This window comes from Limulus polyphemus, unplaced genomic scaffold (assembly GCF_000517525.1).
Source record: "Limulus polyphemus unplaced genomic scaffold, Limulus_polyphemus-2.1.2 Scaffold16, whole genome shotgun sequence".
Classification (NCBI taxonomy): Eukaryota; Metazoa; Arthropoda; class Merostomata; order Xiphosura; family Limulidae; genus Limulus; species Limulus polyphemus.
In genome coordinates, this window is record NW_013665626.1 from 329,854 (window position 1) to 352,053 (window position 22,200).

Here is a 22,200-nt window from a genome sequence, read left to right on the forward strand (position 1 = left end):
TGTTAACGAAATCGCTTTCATTGAGATAATTTTATCACAGTTAAAACATTTTATAAAAATTTACAATTAATCTTATTTGTTTGATTGTTTTATCGCTAAGCGCATAGCTACACAAAGGGCTATCTGTGCTCTGCCCACCGCAGGTATCGAAACCCGAATTTTAGCGTTATGAGCTCACAGAATTATTGTTGCGTCACCGGGAGACAAGCTTATTCGTATGAAGTATGAGTTATTTAAAATATTACTATATAATAGTTCATAATTCTATTGTATGTGTAAAATCACTTATTTTTAAGAAGTGTGTGAATTCACATTTTTGGGTGCAGCTTATGTATCAGTATTTCACACCCAAAAAAAGTGTCAAATCACAGCTTTTTTTTAGAGTATATTCGTATATGTTAATTAGTGAATTAATGATATTGTGGAAATATTAAACATAATTATATGAATTAATTTACCTGTTTTACAAGTAAGTAGCAAGGTTTTCAACCCATTAAAATGTTTTATGTGTTCACTATTAATCTTTCGACTCTTTATGTTGTATCACCCAATAAAGTTTAGATTTCTAATTATAAAAGGATAAAATGGATAAATTCTGTCATAAGTATAAGACTTATATGTTACACTAAGCAAAAAGGAATATAGGAATTTAGACGCTCAGCTTATTATGATCAACATCTCGTAAAATAATTTATCATTATTAACATAGTAACTTCATACATCTATGTAATATAGGTGATATCCATTTCTTTAAAACATATGTCTTATGTTTTTACAAGTCTGAAACGAAACACATTATTTTCTGTTTACCTGTGTTAAGTTAATTACTGTAGTGAAATGACGAGTTAATAACTTATTTATATTATTATGGATGCAATGTGGTTGTGAGATCAACTCTAACTAACACAGTTTCATGTGTCCAGGAAGTAGTGAAAGATAGCACTCAGCAAATGCTGTAAACTCCCCTCTCCTTTAACCTTCTTGTAACATCTCAACACTTACGTTAAAACCAACACGTTAACATTTTAATGTTGTCGCTTCTAGGCTTTAGCATCACTTAGTTTCTCAAAGAGAAAGAACGTTATTTTCTGTAAGTTATTTTGAATTACGCAAGCATAAATATAATGTGCTGCTTCAAACTTAATGTTTTGTATAAGTGTACATATGAACAGGTAAAGCTAAATGTTTTACTATTTATGTAAAAACATTATCCTTTATAACTATAATCTTTAAGAAAACGGACGCAAATAATGAGCTAAAAAATTAATTAAACTTATATAAGATATTATATAAACCAAGTCTAGCTGACACTTTTACATGGCACACAACACTCAAACTAAATGGTTGCATGGCACACAACACTAGATGATTAAATTACCTTCATCTACAATTAGTGGATTATTATAATAGCAGGAGCCTTCATTTTGATTGAAGTATTTAACGTCTGACTTTCAAAGTCTTTCACATAATGTATGCTCCTGATGGTTCAGCGGTAAAGCTGAGAGCTTATGTTGTTAAAATTCGGCTTTCGAAACCTACGGTGAGTAGAGCACATGTAACCCATTGTCTAGCTTTGTGCTTAACAACAACAAAAAAACACAGAATATGTGTTTTGTCGCTATAGTTGTTACGAAAAGAATTAGCAGAGCTGATAGTTAATTTTTGCATAAGCTATAATGATTTTTGTAGGTTTGGTAAGTATTTAAATCCGCATAAGTATATATAGTAATTAACATAGACAATAGTTTGCTACACTTTGTCAATTTTTCAATATGATTTTATCTTCATTTTACGTAATTCTGTCAGAATAATGTTTTTTTTTTCTTGAATGCTATTCTTATTTTAAACGAGAGCGTAAAATTTATCTCTGATAAAATTTACGTTTTAAAATGACTCATTTGGATAACAGCATTAGTTAAATAAACATTGTCTGTTTATAAAAGCAGAAAGTCTTAACATTATTTACGAATTGTTTAGCTTACCTTGCGTTTTTTTTACATTAGCCTCAATGTTATAAAATAAAAATCATTAAGAACTCATGGTAACTAAATCTTTCAAGAGTCTTCAAGGATATCTTACTTAATTGCTGGATAACAGTATAAACCCATGAGCTGTTTTGCCTATAAAATTCAGATATACCATTTTCAAAGATAAATTCAAGAACACGTTTAAATAATTACTTTGAAGCAAGAAGAAAAACAAAGTTTTAGTTTAGAAAGACAAATCTCTGGAACAACTCATCTCTGACATACTTATTTTATGTAATTCTAGCTGTTCCACGTGGAGAATTTATGCATTGAGGCAAGTTCTATGCGAAAATAGTGGCTTATTCTACAATACATTTCTGGTATTAATTGAACTCTTATAAGGGCCATGGGTTGGCCTTGTGGTAGAGCTCTGGATTCCAGAACTAACGAGGAGAGGTTTTAATCCTTGTGATACCATAAAATGTTTTCCGTGATTTAAGCTGTGAGCACGTTATAAGGGTGACAGCCAATCTTTGAGCGTGGATGGCAGGCTGCTGCTGAATGGCTGCCGTCCCTGTGGTCATAAGCGCAAAATGAGGAATGGTGGTAGATAACCTTAGTAGCTTTGCCATGAATACAAATACTGAAATTTGAGTGTAATATATTTTATGATAGCTTTCACTCGCGCCTTCGTTTTAGAAATGATAAACTGAAGAATTTCATACAATTTTTTACACATTGATGTTCATCGCTAAAGCTATACTCATTTTATTTTTTCAACAGCTAAGTATCAAACCATATTATAATAAGTTGACAAACAACGATTTATAAGCATAATTGTTGCTTACAAATTTGTCTGCCAACTTATTATTATATTAGCAGTGTGCTTCCTTACTCAAATATCAAATCATGTATATGTTTGTAAAATACATTAGTTAGTTGACTACCTTGGTGTAAGATTAACATTACTTACAGGAACAAGGCTTGTAAGAAAAACCAATGATAATGACATGAAAATTCATGAAATACATCTGGTTTGTAATACATACAACGTTCTACTAAGAAACCTTAGATAGACTGTTTTGATTTCTAACGTCCATACGACTCATCTCAATCGAATCCTTCTCATGAGAGTATAAAATTGAACTGTACTAATCAGTTTCACGTGCTTGGTTTGACATTTTTGGGTCACTGTCTGTTTAAATACTTCACCTAACCATCACCATTCTACTATAATTGGTTTATATATTAATCTCCGTGAAATAAAATAAGGCTCAAAGTTTGTTATTTAGTTTTTAAGTGAACATTTCCTGTAAGAAATGAGCATATATGATAAGTCTAGATAAACATCCCTAATGCTCGAGTAAAGTAGCTTTTGATTATCCCAATAAGTTTTACATGTTACAGTTTTCATTAAGAGATACTGTAGAAATAAGTTACAATAATTCTAAAAAGACATGAACCAAATCAAAGAAGAATGTTTTCATAATATGTCAATCACATTTTATCTGCTATATCCATTGATGTTGAGGTGTTTTGCTTAATATCAGGGCTCATTAGGCCAACTGAGCAGCAACAGACATGGTAGTGGTCTAGGCGCTATGTATATCATCAGATTTATGAATAACGATTGGTATTGTGCGAACATGAATAAAAATTGTTATTGTGTGAACATAAATAACGATTGCTATTGTGTGAACATGAATAACGATCGTTATTGTGTGAACCTGATTAAGAAAGTGAATTATAATGTCTACCAATATTATTGAAGTCCTTTAGAAATCAGATTTCTAGGGTAAGAATTAATAATACAAATAATGATTGTAGATAGTGGATGTAGGATACAAATGTTTACGAAGAGCAAGGATGTGAGGTAAGCAAAATCATACTACAAATAAAACTCAAAATATCCAACCATTTTAAAATAAATCTAAAATTTTTAAACTTATCTGGCTACCATCGAAGAACTGTATGTAGTCTGTAAACATTGCATCAGATATGAATAAAATCTTTACTTTTTTTTTCGTTCTAGGAAAAAGAAAACTACCATTTGAATAAGTTCTAGGTAATCCTGTCTTAAACTGCACTCATGTTTTTGTTTCATTTTTATATTCTGAGAACTTTCTTCTAAAGATTTCCCAGATAACAACCTAAACAATTTACGTTAAAACCAAAACATTTATGTTACTTCAGATTATCGAACACTTGGAATACATAACTCAAGAAGAGTTTGAAACTAACGGTTATTTCTTATTGTGATCTAAAAAGGTTATACTTAGTTGATGTTGCATGCAAGAATATTTGTTTCAAAGACCTTACTTTTCCATTCCTCTACAGTAATGTCACTCATCAAACCAACCAAGTACACAGAATACCTTTCAAATCAACTTTTTAGAAATGAATCATTTAACTAATTATCTACTTAGTAATCAAACAGCTATAAATATTCTTCGAATCAGTTATTCAGATATAGCTCTAATTGATTATTCACAAATTGAATATTAATTTATCTACCAAACTACAGTCTGAGTGTTAACCTTGCAAACATTTCTTTAGATATAACCTTTATAGACAGGCACGACCTTTCGTCAAAACAAGTTCAAAATAATTCCTGTTTAGAATCAAGCTTCTTGATAACTAAACACTCTCTCAAGAACAAAACACGTGTTCTACATGAATATTTGTATTCTACATGTTCCATTTGTGTTCTACATGAATATTTGTATTCTACATGTTCCATTTGTGTTCTACATGAATATTTGTATTCTACATGTTCCATTTGTGTTCTACATGAATATTTGTATATCTCAATTGATTTTCATCTGTTCTATGCCGTCTCATTCCCTACGCATGTTAATATAACACAAGTTTTAGTTTACTTTCCTCTTGAATTTATTCACAGTTTCGACTATTTTTCCTCTTTAATTATTGCTCGGTGTTTCAGTTGCTTTCTCTTCTATTACTTCACGACGTTTCATATTAGATTTTTTATCTTGAATTACTTTAAGATATCTCACTGTTTAGAATCACTTTACCGTGTTTCAGTTGCTTTCTCTTCTATTACTTCACGACGTTTCATGTTACATTTTTTATCTTGAATTACTTTAAGATATTTCAACTGTTTAGAATCACTTTACCATGTTTCAGTTGCTTTCTCTCGATTCACTCCAGTGGAAGTCTGAAGGCTTCTAACACTAGCAATCGGGTTTCGATACTCGCATTGGGCACAGCACAGATAGCCCATTGTATAGCTTTGTGGTTAACAATAAACAAGTACTACATGGTGTTTCAGCTACTTCTCTGCGGTCTTTCGGTCGCTTTCTCTTGATTTACTTTACAAAGTCGTAGTTGCTTTCTCTTGTTTAAGATTGAATGAGCTTATGTATAACTTCATATACAGTTTATGTACATATATATATATACATTAATTAAGTGTATAAAGATATAACTATACGATGCTTACATTTATTTTTGCTCGATGTTTTGACGCTTTTATTTCAATTAATTGGCCATTGCTTCGACTTATTTTTACTTGAGAGAATTCAACATCTTTTGACTTGCTCTTGCTTCAATTAAATTACAATGTTTCAGTTTGGTTTTGTTGGATGGCTTATTCAAGTTTCATATTGATTTTGTTAGAATTAGTTATTTTTATATAGCTCAAAATTAATAGTAGAGTCACACAAAGTTTTATGTTTACACATTTCAGACACTTGTGTAATATAAACATTTTTTCTGGTGTCATTATATAAATGCTACTTCAAGTAATATGATCTTGCAATTACACTTTTTGTAGTGACACGTTTTAGGTGATAATACAGTTTGTACAAAGTTTCTATAGTGACACTTTTTAGGTGATAATGTAGGTTATACGAAGTTCCTGTAGTGACACTTTTTAGGTGATAAGGCAGGTTATACGAAGTTCCTGTAGTGACACTTTTTAGGTAATATTGCAGGTTATACGAAGTTCCTGTAGTGGCACTATTTAGGTGATAGTAGAGATTAAACAATGAACTTGAGAGTAAGATTTTAGGTGATAGTCAAGATTAAATGAATGTGCGTGAGAGTAAGATTTTAGGTGATAATCAAGATTAAAAAATGTGCGTGAGAGTAAGATTTTAGATGATAGTAGAGATTAAACAATGAACTTGAGGGTAAGATTTTAGGTGATAATCAAGATTAAAGAATGTGCGTGAGAGTAAGATTTTAGGTGATAATCAAGATTAAAAAATGTGCGTGAGAGTAAGATTTTAGGTGATAATCAAATTAAAGAATGTGCGTGAGAGTAAGATTTTAGGTGATAATCAAGATTAAGCAATGTGCTTAAGGATAAAGTTTTAGGTGGTAATAAACTTTAAACAATGATAAATAAGTATAAGAACAATATATAAAGGAGTTACAATACTAGCGTTACTTAATAACTATATCGATCTTGCATCAAGTAATAATAATAAGAGAGAAAACTAAGATAGCCTGAACCTTCTTTTCTCCTTATTCTACACCTATGGGCTCTAGTGTACTTTGGTACCAACGGATGTTTTGTGACTTCATAAATATTCAAAGTAATACACCTTTTAAGCTTTGAAAAGGTATCTCTAGGCTTACCATATATGAAACAACAGTTATAACCTTTTTAAGAGACTGATTCTGAAATACAAAAAAAAAAGGTAAATTATATTTAAATCATCACGGTTTTTATTATTCTGGCAAAGAATCAGCCAAGTCGTTTTTTGTTTGTTTTGTTTTCTTGAAAGCAATATATTATAATGTAAACATAAACATCTATATAAAAGGTAAGAAATAGGTCTCTAGAGAGGTGTCACCTCCTAATCATTTGTGGTTGAAAATTGCTGTAGAAGTGTTGATAGTGTAGATTTTGAGCAAAAGGAAAACGATAAATGTTCAACTGACAGGAGTCTACGGAATCCAGATGTTGAAATCTTGGCAGCTGTGAGAAATACTACCATCTATATCCGAAAGTAAAATGGAAGTGATGATCTGTTTGTGCTGTTCGTTACCTGTTTGTTTCAGGCATGTAGTCTACTTACTGCTCAGCTCTTTGTAGTTGCAAGCGAATAAGTATGTTTATTTTCTTCGTCCCACGTGGTTAAAGAGAAGTTTACAGACTTACAACGTTAATATCCAGGGTTCGATTCCAAGCGGTGAACAGAGCGCAAATAACACATTGTGTAGCTTTGTGCTATAAAACACCAAAACTTCTTTTACTCTTAAATGAAACAAGGTTTTCGTAAAACAAAGTAGGACATTACCTATCAAATTTGACGCTATTTCGCCATTCTCAAAAATCTGTTGATGTTTTAAAGTAGGAAGAAGACATCTCTAGCCTTTGGTTAAGTGTAATTATACAGAAGACGTAATTTTTCATGATTAGATGCCATACAAGTACGTTCTTCTTGCTTTGCTCATGAAAATAGGAAGTGTTCTTGCAACAAAAGGGTGATTGCATGCGATTTAAGTGTCTGAAAATTTAATAATTTTAAACTTAGTTTAAGATAATTGTTTGAAAAGGGAAATTTTTTAAAGATAATTCATTTTAAACAAATATTGACCAGAAATATTTTTGTGGCCTTTTATTAAAGTATTTGGTGTAAATTAGTTAATCAATAAATAATATAACATGAAAACTAAATTAAGATGTCTATACGCTTTAACATCTGATGCCAACAAAACTACTAGCTAATTGTGTCACATAAAGACTGAATATATATATATATATACCTTATAAAAATACTTGCTTCACTTTTATTAGTTATTGTAATAAATATTTCTGTATAAACTAATGTTTACACACAACAAAACATCATTTTGAATTAAGAAAGAAACGTTTTAAGGTTGATCTTAAGATGCTTTGTTTTGCTTTTGTTTGTCTGTAATTAAGCACAAAGCTACACAATGAGCTATCGGTGCTCTGCCCACCACGGGTATCGAAACCCAGCTTCTAGCGTTGCAAATCTGCAAACATACTGCTGTGCTACTGGGGGACGTTTGTCTTCTCCAAATACACTTCTACGTCTTAAGAGCAACAATAAGTTAAGGAAAATCATCGTTAATATTCGAAATTCGTGATAATATTTTGAGTATTTAGATGTATTTTCCATTTTATGTTTTTTGCTCTTTCCACACTAGATTTTGCGCCTTTTCCGATTTTTTTGAATAAAAATTATTTTAGTTTGATTAAAAGTTAGAAAAAAAATCCCAATTTATTTCTCCAATAAACAATGACATTATTATAATTTATATTTTCCAAACACTTATGTCTGTAAATCTCACATTTTAAATCACACTGTCTAGAAAATGCTCTAATTATAATTCATATTCAACCTAAAACCAATCTAATAACAAGTGTAACATCGCATATGTAACTCATACACATAAAGTTAGAAGAAGAACAAAGTCAAGAGTTAACTTTAGACAGCAGTGGTTGAGTAGAAGTGGGACATCGAGAAAGGACTAACGGGTCCTAGTTTTACATTTCTAATGATATTCCATAGGCGAGTTTTGCAAATCGTGGTTAAATCTAACTTGCTGTCATTTGTATCCAATATCTATACATATTTCTCCCACTAAGATGCATTCATTATACATCCGCTACGTCTATTCTATATGTGCAACATCATTTTATTCTTTCACTGGTTATTCGTTCTTCAGATAAAAAAAAATCATCAGAGGTATGATGCTGCTACTGCACTATGACGCCATTATTTCTTCCTGATGTTAAGTTAACTATAGACTTGTGTGTTTTTGTGTATACATAATGCTGCTGCTGCTCTATGACACCATTATTTCTTCCTGATGTTAAGTTTACTATAGACTTGTGTATTCTTGTGTATACATAGTGCTGCTGCTGCTCTATGACGCCATTATTTCTTCTTGATGTTAAATTTGCTATAGACTTGTGTGTTCTTGTGTTTACAAAATACTGCTGCTGCTCTATGAAGCCATTATTTCTTCTTGATGTTAAGTTTACTATAGACTTGTGTGTTCTTGTGTATACATAGTGCTGCTGCTGCTCTATGAAGCCATTATTTCTTCTTGATGTTAAGTTTACTATAGACTTGTGTGTTCTTGTGTTTACAAAATACTGCTGCTGCTCTATGAAGCCATTATTTCTTCTTGATGTTAAGTTTACTATAGACTTGTGTGTTCTTGTGTATACATAATTTAAAAAAATAAGCTATACATAGCGCAGTTTTTGTTGCTTTTGCTTATGCTGATAGTACCACATATTCTGTTGACAAAATGTAACTATTATAGTGATTTAACTACACATATACATGCTTGTATCAAGAACATTCAAAGAAAAATACTTGTAACTAAAAATTGGAAATGAGTCTGACAAACCAATCAGCTCGCCTGACTGTTACTCAATTCATTTTCTTGCAAGTGTGGATTTATTAGCGTCATATGTCCTGTAGAAACGCTAGCTCACACTTATTAAAATATACACACAAAAAAGTATATATATATAGTGTGTGTGTGTGTTTCATTTGTACTTAACTTTGCTAAAATGTAGTTTGATTTCTTATTTGAATATTCTATCGAATGTTAAAGATTATTTTCTATCGCTGATACTCAGGAACAAAAACAAAAGAGATTGGAAAGACTTGTCTACTTACAGTTGTATCATAGTTATTATTCTGATGTACAATATCTTCATAAAGGTGTGTAATTGTAACGTTAAACTTAAAATAGTGATAGCATCACAATGATTATTATTGTATATAAAGTCGTATGCCGGCGATACGTGGTGTGTAAATCAGTTATTTCTGTGACATTACATCAAAATAAGACTTAACCAGGTTCACTGTAGCGGACGAGGCAGCTACCGTGGTTAACTGTGGGACAGCATAGCTTGTCCGACCTAAATGCAAGATGGTCAGTAAACAAAGACTTGTTAAACATTTTCAACCCTTTTGTGATGTAATGCCACACAAATAACCGATCTACTGTGATCATTTTTCAGCTAAACTTTTTATTATAATTAATCACATTATTATTATTACTATTATGGTATATAACATCTTATGTTGGCGAAGCGTGATATATAGATCAATGGGTTATGACATTAAATCTAGCTGTGATGTAACGTCACAAAAACCACTGATTAATATTTTGTTCACACTTATATGTGGAATAGACAAGCTTTATCTTTTAAACAATGCTAAAAGATAGATAAAGAGGTTGTTATATAACTTATTGAGAGTTGCAATATAAATTATTGATGTTCTGGATATTTTAATCTTATTTTTGAAAATTATCAATGAAACCTCTTACTATATAATGGCATGTATTTCATATTAAATCATTTCGACGAAACGTTCGGACAAGAGATGAGTATCATAACGTTGCGCAGAGATTAAAATTACACTTAATTGACAACCAATTCGTCCAGTTAATTCGATATAGCATATAAAATACTAGACCGTGGTTTTATGTTTGGTCAGTTTATCCACGCTGAAGGGTTCCTCTCAGCCAGCACACGTGCAAAGCGGTTGAGTGACTCAATTTTCCACGCCTTTTAGTTTCTTTGTCCAGGATTAGCACAGCAAGCTTGTCAGAATCAGCGGGAAAAGGCACGCAGGGCTAAATGTCATTGATGCTCGTGGTCATGCCAGCCTTTTCGAAAAGTTGTGTTTTGTTACCCCAAAGAATAGTTTCTTTTGTAGTGGTTATGGACGGAGGCGACGAAATGCAAACAACATGTCGCGAAGCCTAATGCTGATCTCGCCACTTGAGCCGGAAGATTAGTGGGAGTCTATCCAACAAGAAGCCGGGATCACCCCTGAACTTCTCACGTGAAAGTTTTAGTTTAGAGCCACACACGGAGATCTCAAGAACACTTGATTGTGCAGGTGTGAGAAGAAACCAAGATACTCTAATAATAATATTTTTTTTTTAAATCTCTAACATTTGAGACGCTTTTCTATCTTCAACGAACAAAATGAAACGCACGAAATGTTTGGTGGTTTTAGTGGCGCAGGTTTAGGGCTGAAGAAGATCCTAAGCAGTGGCTGCTTGAACAGAGAACATTCAATAACCTTTTTAGGTAAAATCTTAAGAGTTCAGAACCTGATGAATTATATTTCTAGATTGTGAAAGAAAAAATTAAATATGCAGACTCAATCAACATGACTGTAACTCAATAGTAAGTGATTCAAAGCATTGATAATTCGTCACTTTTACAGTAATTTCTGACATAGCATTCAAATATATGTTCAAACTATTAAAATATTCTCTTAGCTCTAACTGAACCTATGCAAAGTCTAAATAAATCTTATACCATATTGGAATTTTTATAGCAAAATTAAGCACTTAGTATTGCTATTCAGTAGCGTCAAAACTTATTATATTTATAGGTGTGTATATAAAGAAAAATACAATATGCTAAATTCAATAGGTACTAAGCAGAAATGCAGAGTTATGTGGACATCGGCATGTATAATAATACGGGCACTATATAACTTTCATTTGCTGCCCAAAATACAATCCTATCGGCATGTATAATAATACGGGCACTATATAACTTTCATTTGCTGCCCAAAATACAATCCTATCGGCATGTATAATAATACGGGCACTATATAACTTTCATTTGCTGCCCAAAATACAATCCTATCGATATAAGTTGGTATAAAAGTTCAAGTGACCTAAAGTCGCATTTTCTTTATTCTTGGGAAACTAGTTTCTACACTATTGGTCATGGAAACCTTCTCAATGGCAATGATTTTACTTTTACACTGTTTCAATAGAAAACCAGCCTTCTCACAACTAGCTGCAAATAGTCCAAACGTGGGACCTTATGGGTTTTACCAACCACATTTTACATTGTTTACTTCCTTTCACATGTGAGATTTGTAAATATATTGTAAACAATATATTTTTCTACCCACTGACATACAATACATTGCCCCCAATGTAGTATTTTTATCCTAATTATATTTGTTTGCATTTGATCAGATATGCAGTTCTGTTGTTTTTGCGCTAGTTGATTTAGGTTAATAATATTTGTGAGGATGCAGGATGATACTTATATATTATAACGTTTTTTTATGGGTGTTCTTGTATAAACTGTGTATCTTTATTTGTCAATAATTCAGAACTTCATTCTTCCTGTACTTTTTTGTAAGCATGCTATCAGCATACAACAGTAATAATAATACCAAAATGGCTATTTTGTTGAGTCGAATTAAAATTGGACTCATTAGATACCTATGTACGTATATAAACAATTGTTTAACAACAAGTAAAAGCTTGGAATGGTCTATTCTTTCATTGGGGTGTGTGTCTGTAGTCTGGCTCTCAGACACACACCCCACTCTCAGACACACACCCCAATGAAAGAATAGACCATTCTAAGCTTTTACTTGTTGTTAAAACAAATGTTTAAACAACTCTACTTATTCAATATAAACAATTAATGACTCTCTCTCTCTCATACACACATATCTATGTGTGTATTAAAATACCTTTTACATTCTTGACTGGTGTAATATTTTGTAAGAATATGTTATGCGTTATTAAAACGATACCACAAAAACTGTATCTAATATTTTTCTCTGTACTAAAATTTATTTCGCCCTTGTATTAGTAACTTGATGGTTTAAATATACAAAATATATAATATATTTCAAATCATATTATATTCTAAAATAATTAACTATTTCATTAATATTATGAACAAAATCAAGTTTTTGTTTTACGTACGATTTGGGTTGGACGTAGCGTGCAAGATTGTGGATTCGAGGGTTATGTCCGTTGGAGAAAATTCGCGCTCCGTACTTTGAGCTCATTGGTGTGTTATAAGATTGACGATCAAATCCCAATATTCGATTAGAGTAAACCAAGAATTGGCGATGGGTGCTGTTGACTAATCATTTGATTGTCTTTTAACTGTACTTTAGTATGTACTTATTTCTTTATTTAGATATTATACATTTGGAGCTGTATCTTTCTTGCAATATATATAAAGAGATTGGACAAAATAGTAGAAATATCTTCCCTCCCCCAAAAAAAGATAAACACGAAGTATAGTCATCATAGAGAGTGTGATGTTGGAAATCTTCAACAAGATTATAACATAGCATCTTCAATGATGCTGGAGCAAGCAAGCGATACCGAAGTCTGGTTTCAGAATGCTCTGTAATAATTATCATTGTCAGGGAGGCACAGATGACTGAAGTCTTTTTTTATGCTTGGTGAACCAGTCTACAGAAACTCCTGAAGTGTGGATAGGTACATTATCATCTTGAAAGGGGCCATAATCGGATGGATAAATGTGTTGTACCGTACAGTAAGCCTGATTCCTTCATATATTCTTTAAACGTTTGTCTGTTATCTTGCCTTTCAATGCAGGTATTTTATCAAGACTATAGACACTAAGCAGATGTGACACAGTAAAAAACCACATACAATCATTACATCTAGAACCAAGCACTTGCTTCATTGTTCTGCCTCCACAAATGCTCATTTTATGGATGTGCGAATGTGCATTTCTTGGAGTATTGGATGGCATGCATCTACCATATCTCACATGTATGATCTTACGACGTTCAGATTACTCTGACACTGGTTTTTGTCTTCTAGCATTGAATTCTGAGCTTATTCTGTTCTTTTATTTCTTCATTGTTTACTTTTACAAAATTCCTGAATATTGCCCTTAACGTTTAAGGTTTTTCCGGCAGTAATACATGCAGACGTCAATAATTTTACAGATATATCTACAAAACGAGCTTCTACACCAGTTAAAAGTGAGTGAGATCTTTCCTAATGAAATCCTGTCCAGAACTGAAGTATACCAGGGATTGTAGAATCATATGCTTATACTAACTTCAGAAACACAAGAATAAAACTACACGTTCAACGTGTCGACTTGTATATTTATAGGAGCAAATGATTCCAGACTTTGTACAACCCCTGAATACTACAGTTATTTATAAACTTTTACATTTAATCAACAAAACCACTGCTTTAATATCCATTATAAGTTATTTATTAACAGAGGTTCATAGCTGTCAACATCAGACCTTTAAAACAAGAACGACTTTTATTTTATAATTAACACTGCTTAACAAAAAACATCTATAATCTTAACTAATATGCATTGGTTGAATTTTACATTCATGTTACAGTTTAGCAGAGCCACGAAAATAAAGAAATTTTCGGTGTAGTACTAGAGAATTGACAGATGTACATGTTTCATAATTTGATGATAAACTCTCGTCATGTTTTTAAGAACCATGACGTATTTTGTTTTATGATACTAGCGTAATTATAATTTATTTGTATAATTTTTATGAACTAGAACTAGTTTACAGTAAAATAACGTTACGACGTATAGTGACTATACCACTAGTATGTCTGTAGTAACCCAGCCAGTCTAGTGAGCCGTGATAATGAGGGAAAGGCCTCGTTGGCACTGGACATGACAGATGTAGTTTGGTTGACATATCATGGCATATTAGACCATGATTTTACTCATGAACTGTTATATTTATCAAAGTAATTTCTCATTTTGATTCTGTGGTTGCTTGACTCTCAACGGAAACAAGAATACTAGCTTGCTGTTTCGCCAGATCTTGTAAATGATAGTAAAGTTCGTTAAAAAAATTAAAATGATAATGATAAGTATATATAGATAATCGGTGTTGAAATTGAAATAAAACAAATAATGTTCCGCTCTTCGTTCTTATCCTTAAAATGAGAATTGTAAGCGATTTAAATGAAATTAATGATAATTACAATTCACTTGCTTAATCTGTCCATGAAAAATAATTATATACATATATATAGTGCCTAGCATTGCCTCGTGGACATGATGATTACTGATGTTGAACGAAAAGCCTCGCCTGCACTGGATATGGCAGACGTAATGTGGTTGATTATAATTTGTTTTCACTCATGTGTCCTTAGAAGTACTGTCTTGGGTCCAGGAAGCGACAAGAGAAATATTACATCTAAAATTAACTTATAAATGTTTTAAATATTTATAATATCTATGTGTTGAAAGAGAGAAAAATATACTTTCATACCTAATAATTGCCATTCAAATGGAATGTTCCAAGAAGATTACAAAATATCTATAAAACCAAACTTGTTAGGTCAGGGGTCACCGACAGTGCACAGAGTATGCACTGAGCCGATAGAGAAACACATGTTCCAATTTTATGTATACAGTAAGTGCACTTGTATATTATGTAGTTTAGAAGTTTTCGTTTGAAGGTTTACCCAAATAAATTGTATACGATAAATAGATAACTTGAAAGATTAACCAAAGTATATTAAAGTGATCTTTAGTGTACTGTTAAGGTAAACGTTTATATCTTGCACTTCCATTAAACATCGAAATCCAAAATGATCTGTTTTGTAATTGTACATTTCAAATACCTTTATAGTGTTTATGGATACATGTAGTTCATGATGGGATCTTCCCAATTCATTTGCAGTTATTTGTTAGATCTTTCTATCTGTTCCTTTCTTTTTTCACTACTTTTCTATAAGCGCACAGTGACTGACATCTAGTAAGTTACTCCCGTTTGTAAATATACATTTACAATTGTAAAAATGAATAAAAAAAGACATTTTCAATTGTTTGGTTTAAAAATAAAGAAGTAGGATTTAAAATGGTTTATTCTGGGATATTTATTTATATTTTACTGGTTGTTACGTAGTTAGTAAATAATATAACTTAATCGTATTATAATATTACTGATTCGCCCAAAAATCACATGTTTTAAAATTTGGTATCAGTCTAAATCTTGCACAAATCATATAATTGATATAATACAAAATACAGTGATATTCCGTGTCGATTTTTATTTTTAGTTATCAGTCCATTTCTACACTGTTGTTCCTAACTTTCTGTCAGTGTGCTTGCCTGTATATAAGTTTCCTTCTTCATCTGTGTATTTCTTTACAGAATTAATTTTCTAACCAGTTCTTTTTATTGTCTCTTTGTTATAGGTGTCTGTTCAGCCATCTGGATCGCCATACGTTAACGTTTACATGAACCATGTTTCTTACGAATGCAACATTTCCGGTATATTATTTTGTATACAGAAAAAGATTTGCAAGTATACAAGGAAACGGAAAGAGAGCTTTGAGGAGCCGGGACTGGGCCTTATACGTCTTTCATGTACCCCACATGTTTATGAAATTACCAGCTTGGTGAACATGTGAGAAATAAATCAACAGCGATGTGGGGAGCAATAGGCCTCAAATCTCTACTAAAACGGTACTTGTTCGTCTTGCCTGTTGAAGTGGAAACCTTGTATATTTACGTTTTAGAAGAATTATAATGTAAATATCAAGTACAATTGTTTAAGCCACAATAAAATACAACGCGCTCAGAAAATAAGTTACTTGACAAATGTTTACTCCAAACTACACCATAAATGACTAAACTAAGAACTAAAATTAAAATCTTAACTTAACATACTCAGTTTGACTAGTATAAATGAAAAATAACATGTAATGCAAACTTTAAATAATAAATAAAATTATTTTTATCGCACTTTAATAGCATCGTTTTATTTCCCCTGTACAATATCAAATAAGAATTTAGCTGATATAATGCTAATACTCTGTATTTTAACTAACTTTGGAATTTTATGCATTTATCCGTCAAGTATGTATATGTTTGTTATCTGGAGTGGCTGATAAAGAAACATCAGCACCAATTTAATGATATTTCAATAAAATGATAAAAAATATGAAGAAATTAACCACTCAATGAAAAACTTGACTGATAATGGGACAATTACTAAAACTACGAATATTAACCTTTCTATGTTTGAGTTTCATTTGTTGTTGCTTTTCTGTATACATATTGAAGATCTATAGCTTCGTTAAATCTAAAGACTGAGTTAGATCAGCTAAGATGACTTTATAAAGAGGTTTAATAACATTTTATAAGAACGATTGCATACGCTTATGCAGTGGCATATTGTCGCACCATGGCATAAGAAGCAATAAGTCTGACTCATATATTCGGTTCATGAAAACTTTCTGACCATTCGACAGTGCAGCTCAGCTATGGTTAAACTTATGGCTAGAGAAATATGTTACATCCCTTTGCGAGAGAAAATATTCGTTTAGCAAGATTAATTACCAAACGCTGTAGAACCAAAAGACGCAACACTTCGAAGAAGGGGCCGTCAGTATTCTCTGTAGAAGCGAAAAACCTCTTGCACCAATGGTCTCCAAAACCACACAAAAAAAGCCAATTCGCTACAACGTCATCAACCGCAAAATAAAGCGCTGATTGCGAGAAAAAACCCTTCTACACCAAAGGTCATTGTGATGAAGATGGGTTTATCACTTGGTATCTTTAACAAACCAATAAATAAGGATTATAAGTTCATAAAGACTCTAATGCTTCCAGATGCACCTCGAAATAAAAAGTTGTTTTCATGCAATCACACCAATCCTATTTGACCACATATTTGTCAGTTCCCCTGATGCAACTCCCATCTATGTTGCTGCGCGTCCAAGTATACTACAATGAAAATTATAGGGAAGGTCTGTCATGATATATGGTCTAAGATTGATTTTTTTACACCCTTCGAAGAAATTCTTTATAGTAAAACACAGTTGTGGTGTTGGACAAAAGTGCTTAACTATGCCCTTCAGAATAAATACGATTAATGACGGAGAAAACATTTCCAAGGGCAGCATGGGACCACGTACGCCGTTATTACAAACTGTGATTAATCCTCACTATATGAAAAAAAGTGATAATCTACATGAATATACATTTTATATAATTAACCAAACACATCATAGGGTATTAAACTCTTTTTTGCTAGCTAGTAACTTTAATGCTACTTCCAATTAGAAATTACTGTGATAAGTGCTACAAATGCTCTCAATAAATAACCAATTTCACCCATGAAATTTAAAGCTGAAATTGTTTTATCGTAGCTTTCAAAAAATCAAAATACGGACAAAAAATCGTCATTTCAAAACATGAAAACATTTTAAAGAAATAAGTAAATCAAACTTGTATTATTTGAATAACTAATAAAAACAAATAAATCTGGTTACTATTTCACCCTATGACACTAATAGGAGAAATGTCTTACTTATCCTACAAATAAGAAAATTACAGCTGTAGAGGATATAACATTCAAGCTACCAAAAGGTTCAGAAAAGTACATAAACTGCTACAGCTTAGTGGGTCATGTTTCTTATATTAATATTTATGTACCCAAAGATCAGAGCTTTAACATCCATTAACTGTCTAAATTGAACTATGCGTAAATATTTTCAAAGTTAAAACTTTCACAAAAAAGTACATACTTATTGAATAATTGTTTAATGAAAGGAAAAATATCCTTTAAACTCGTCAATACAACGTTGGAGACTTTTTTTTTATTATTGCCTTTCGATAGTATTAATAAGTTTGACTATTGTTTCTTTTTAATTTTTGATACTGGTATATATTATTATAGCGAGCACGTTTAGTAAGAAATTATTACAACAATGTTGCTACGCTGAAGATTCTTTAAGGTGGTTGGTCATAGAACTTAGCTTCTTATATAGACATCTCGTGAGCATCTTACTTTATACGTGTTGGTGGAAAGTCAAAAACGTGCGCGTCATTATGAGGACCTCATTTTTGTATATATATGTTCAAACATCATAAAGCGAGTGAAATATGCGATTTCCATAAAGTTTATGATGCTTTATCCTTTTGCGAACAATATAAAATATTGTAATATGGAGAGTATGGTATTATTATTATGAAAATATGATATCATTTTTTTAGTTATGCTTAAATTTCAAGCACAAATTATATATTAGAGTGCTATTTTCTTTACTTAGAACGTTCTCTATACCAACATAAAACTATGTGTACACTTTTACACACTCGTATGCTGTTACTCTTACAGAGCAAATTAGTTTTGGAGCCTGCTTAGTTTCTTAGCTACAATTAGCCAGATCGGGGTTTAAATTTACCTAGTTTTTCAGCTTGTTTTAATACTCTGTTTTTGTTTTTTTTTCAGAATCTTAAAGTGATATAAATTGTGTAAATTCTAAAATAAAATCATAGTTGCGCATATTAGAGAACAACTCCATACCACAACAGTCTAAGAACGGAAGTTTCAGTATACTTCGACTTCCATTAGCCTAACTAGGTGCACAGTAGATAATATTATCCACCTGGTGGATGTTATCTAATACCTTTTGGCTAACCGTTGTATGGGATTTGTTGTGAAAAATATTTTCTCAAAAACAAAGGACGGTTATAACACTATATAGTAACGCTTATATGATAATAGAACAAAAGTCTTTAATTTTACAATATCAAATAACATTTACGTTTACCTCGAACTTTCATTGCTTAAAACTATTTAATTAATTACACTGTACAATTTTATGTACATTTTAACTATTTGTCTTGTAAAATTATCCCAAATTAAAATAAATCATTGTTCCTTAATTTAATTTGTTTATGGATAAACTTTAATGTTTACCAGTGTTTACAAGAAATATTGTCCAGTTATAAGCCTGTATATTGAATCTGGCGTTCCTACCTTTACCAGACTTCTTGATAATCCTTGCATACTCGATGTTGCCGAAGGTACATCCGATCACAAAATGGAGTAAACAATTTATTCCCAGTCCATCTGGCAACCACGTTTCAGGGATGGTGAGGAACAGAAATCATCTAATATGTCTAACGTTGGTCAAATAAAGGCATATTTTAATCTGAGTTCACGTCTACAACGCTACATTTGGTTGCGAAAATCTCGATAGATACTTGAAATTTCAATAATTACAATAGTGTCATGAGCCAGTAATTAAGCATGACGCACGTATGTAGTCATGTAATAGAAATCTCGTATATCTCACATAAACCGACCTTCTGAAAAACTAAATTCCATAATGATGCTCAGCACCTTCTATCTTTCTCACACGATAGCCGCTTGCTTAATGTATTATAAATATTCTGGCGGGAGATATACCGTTCAAAACCTATCTAAAACTTATCAGCTGTTTTATTAGTCACATCAGATGAAAATATGCCCAATGATCTTGTTAGAACAACCTCAGTAAGCGAATCCTGATGGCAGCGCAATGAAACTATCCTCTTTCTTTCACTAGCTGATACTACCACTGAACTTCTCTAGTGTGTGCATTTCTTTAGATATACAAAAGCCCATTTTCCATTCGTGGTTAAGCTAAGCTAGGGCAAGGCGTTAGGGTTTTAGTAACGTTCTTTTACAAATAAATAGGTTGTATTATTACAACAAACAAAGTCCGATCAAGTTGGGTGTTTATTTGGTAGAGTTGGCTCAAAGAAAAAGATACACTTTGTTATTGGAAGACGTAAGGAATTTTTCCGAGTTAGAATAACATTGAACGCGATGTTGACAGAAACAACAACCCTGGGGTCTTTTTATTTCTTACTTTTTATTCTGATAGTCATGATTATTTATATTGTACGTACCAATTTCGCAAGAAGAAAAACGTTTTGTCAAAATAGATTAAGGTTTTACTAAGTTTGCTATCTATATATCTATAACAAACAGTGTTAAATACTTACTCTATTTGAAAAAGTCATCTTCGTTTTCTATATATCTACGATGTTTATCTATGACTGTGAATACAGAATCACTGCAATGATACATTAATTTGCAACGTTACTGCTATGGAATGATCAGTTTAAAAGTACTTTTCAATATCATAATAAACTTAACTGCATTCCTTCATCAAAAACAGATTAAGTATCTAGATCCAGTTACATAATTAAACCATATTTTTATCATATAACAATAGCCATTGAAATTACATTAATCTATTTATTTGTTTATTATTCTTTTTGTCAATCTATAACTAGTAAGCTTAGTGGTCTGCCTTCAATACTTTAGCGGTACAATGTAATTAATTTCTGATTTCAAACTATTGCATTTTAATGTCTTATAAAACTAAGCAAGAATTTTTGTTTGTGACTTTAAATTTTCAAGTATAACTCTTTAGAAAAAAAATGCTCTTTTTACAGGAAATCAGCACATTCTTAGTAAATAGAAACATACCTGTTTGTTTGTTGCGGATATTCGCGCAAAGCTACACAACGGCAATCTACGCTAGCCGTCTATAATTTAATAATAAACTAGAGGAAAGACAGCTGATTAACATCATTCAGCATCCATTTGGACTACTGTAATTAAGTAGTGAAATCTGACTAGGTGGATCATGATTTGGAAGCAACGGAACGTGGACCATTGACTCTTCACAGTCTGATTCGCTAAAAACTAAACCACATCTAGAGCAGATACGTAGGATTATTTACGAATTTTATCAAGCTATGTAATACAGTATTTGATTGTAGTTCAAAGAAATATAGGATTATTTATTACACGAAAATCTCCAGCCCCTAAAAGCTATCTCAAAATACGTTGTTAAAGTGGTTGAAGAACTTCCTGTAAATCAAGTATTGTCAAAACTCAGTATAGGCAGATAAAATGAAATTGTAAAGCTTATGTTCTCCTTGCCCCCTAGTGGCACAGCGGTATGTCTGCAGACTTACAACTATAAATCGGGGTTCGATACCCGTGGTGGGCAGAGCACAGATAGCCCTTTGTGTAGCTTTGTGCTTAACTACAAAAGAAACAAACAATCCTGAACATTAGCGTCTGCTTGACAGGATAATAGGGAAGACACTTATTAACATTAATTTTGTATTTTATACACATGCAAAATGCACAAGTTTAGTGTGAAGAAAGACAAGAAGAAATCTTTTGACTTTATAATTGGAAAAGTTAATTGATTATTTGAAATAGATATAAAGAGTTTGCATTCTCTAACAGTAAGTTTTCTAATGTGTGATTGCTGGGTATTAGATATAATAGTGATAATAAATATAACGTACAAGTAACACTTTCTATAAAAACTAGAAACTTGTGCACAAGGATATGTAATAGCATCTTATGAATCTTGCACGTTCACACTTAGTTTCATAATACTTTAATGTACTGTTATTTGTATAACAGTTATATAGAATGCAGCTATGAATACCGTAATGTGTATTTTGGCCTAGAATAATATTTTTCAAAAGCAATCTTTTACAGTCATGTCCAGTCCACTCTATGAAACCTTTTCCACTGTATTGTTTGTTTGTTTGTTTTGGAATTTCGCGCAAAGCTACACGAGGGCTATCTGCGCTAGCCGTCCCTAATTTAGACAGTGTAGACTTAGAGGGAAGGCTAGC

At 31.9% G+C, this 22,200-nt stretch overlaps 1 protein-coding gene and 1 long non-coding RNA gene across 2 annotated transcripts in view; one reads left to right on the plus strand and one right to left on the minus strand.

Moving 5' to 3' along the window:
* LOC111085358 overlaps window positions 1-16,408 on the plus strand; it is a 50,010-nt gene extending 33,602 nt beyond the window's left edge. Inside the window, exon 3 of the long non-coding RNA XR_002610209.1 lies at window positions 15,948-16,408. This is a non-coding gene — a long non-coding RNA (uncharacterized LOC111085358). The remainder of the gene's footprint in view (window positions 1-15,947) is intronic.
* Window positions 1-19,652, minus strand: part of LOC106457343 (acyloxyacyl hydrolase-like) — a gene marked incomplete at its 5' end in the record, with an annotated part of 100,761 nt that extends 81,109 nt beyond the window's left edge. Inside the window, one exon of the mRNA XM_022383526.1 lies at window positions 19,523-19,652. Within this exon, the coding sequence (XP_022239234.1) occupies window positions 19,523-19,652 (130 nt within the window). The remainder of the gene's footprint in view (window positions 1-19,522) is intronic.
* Window positions 19,653-22,200: the final 2,548 nt, after the last annotated feature.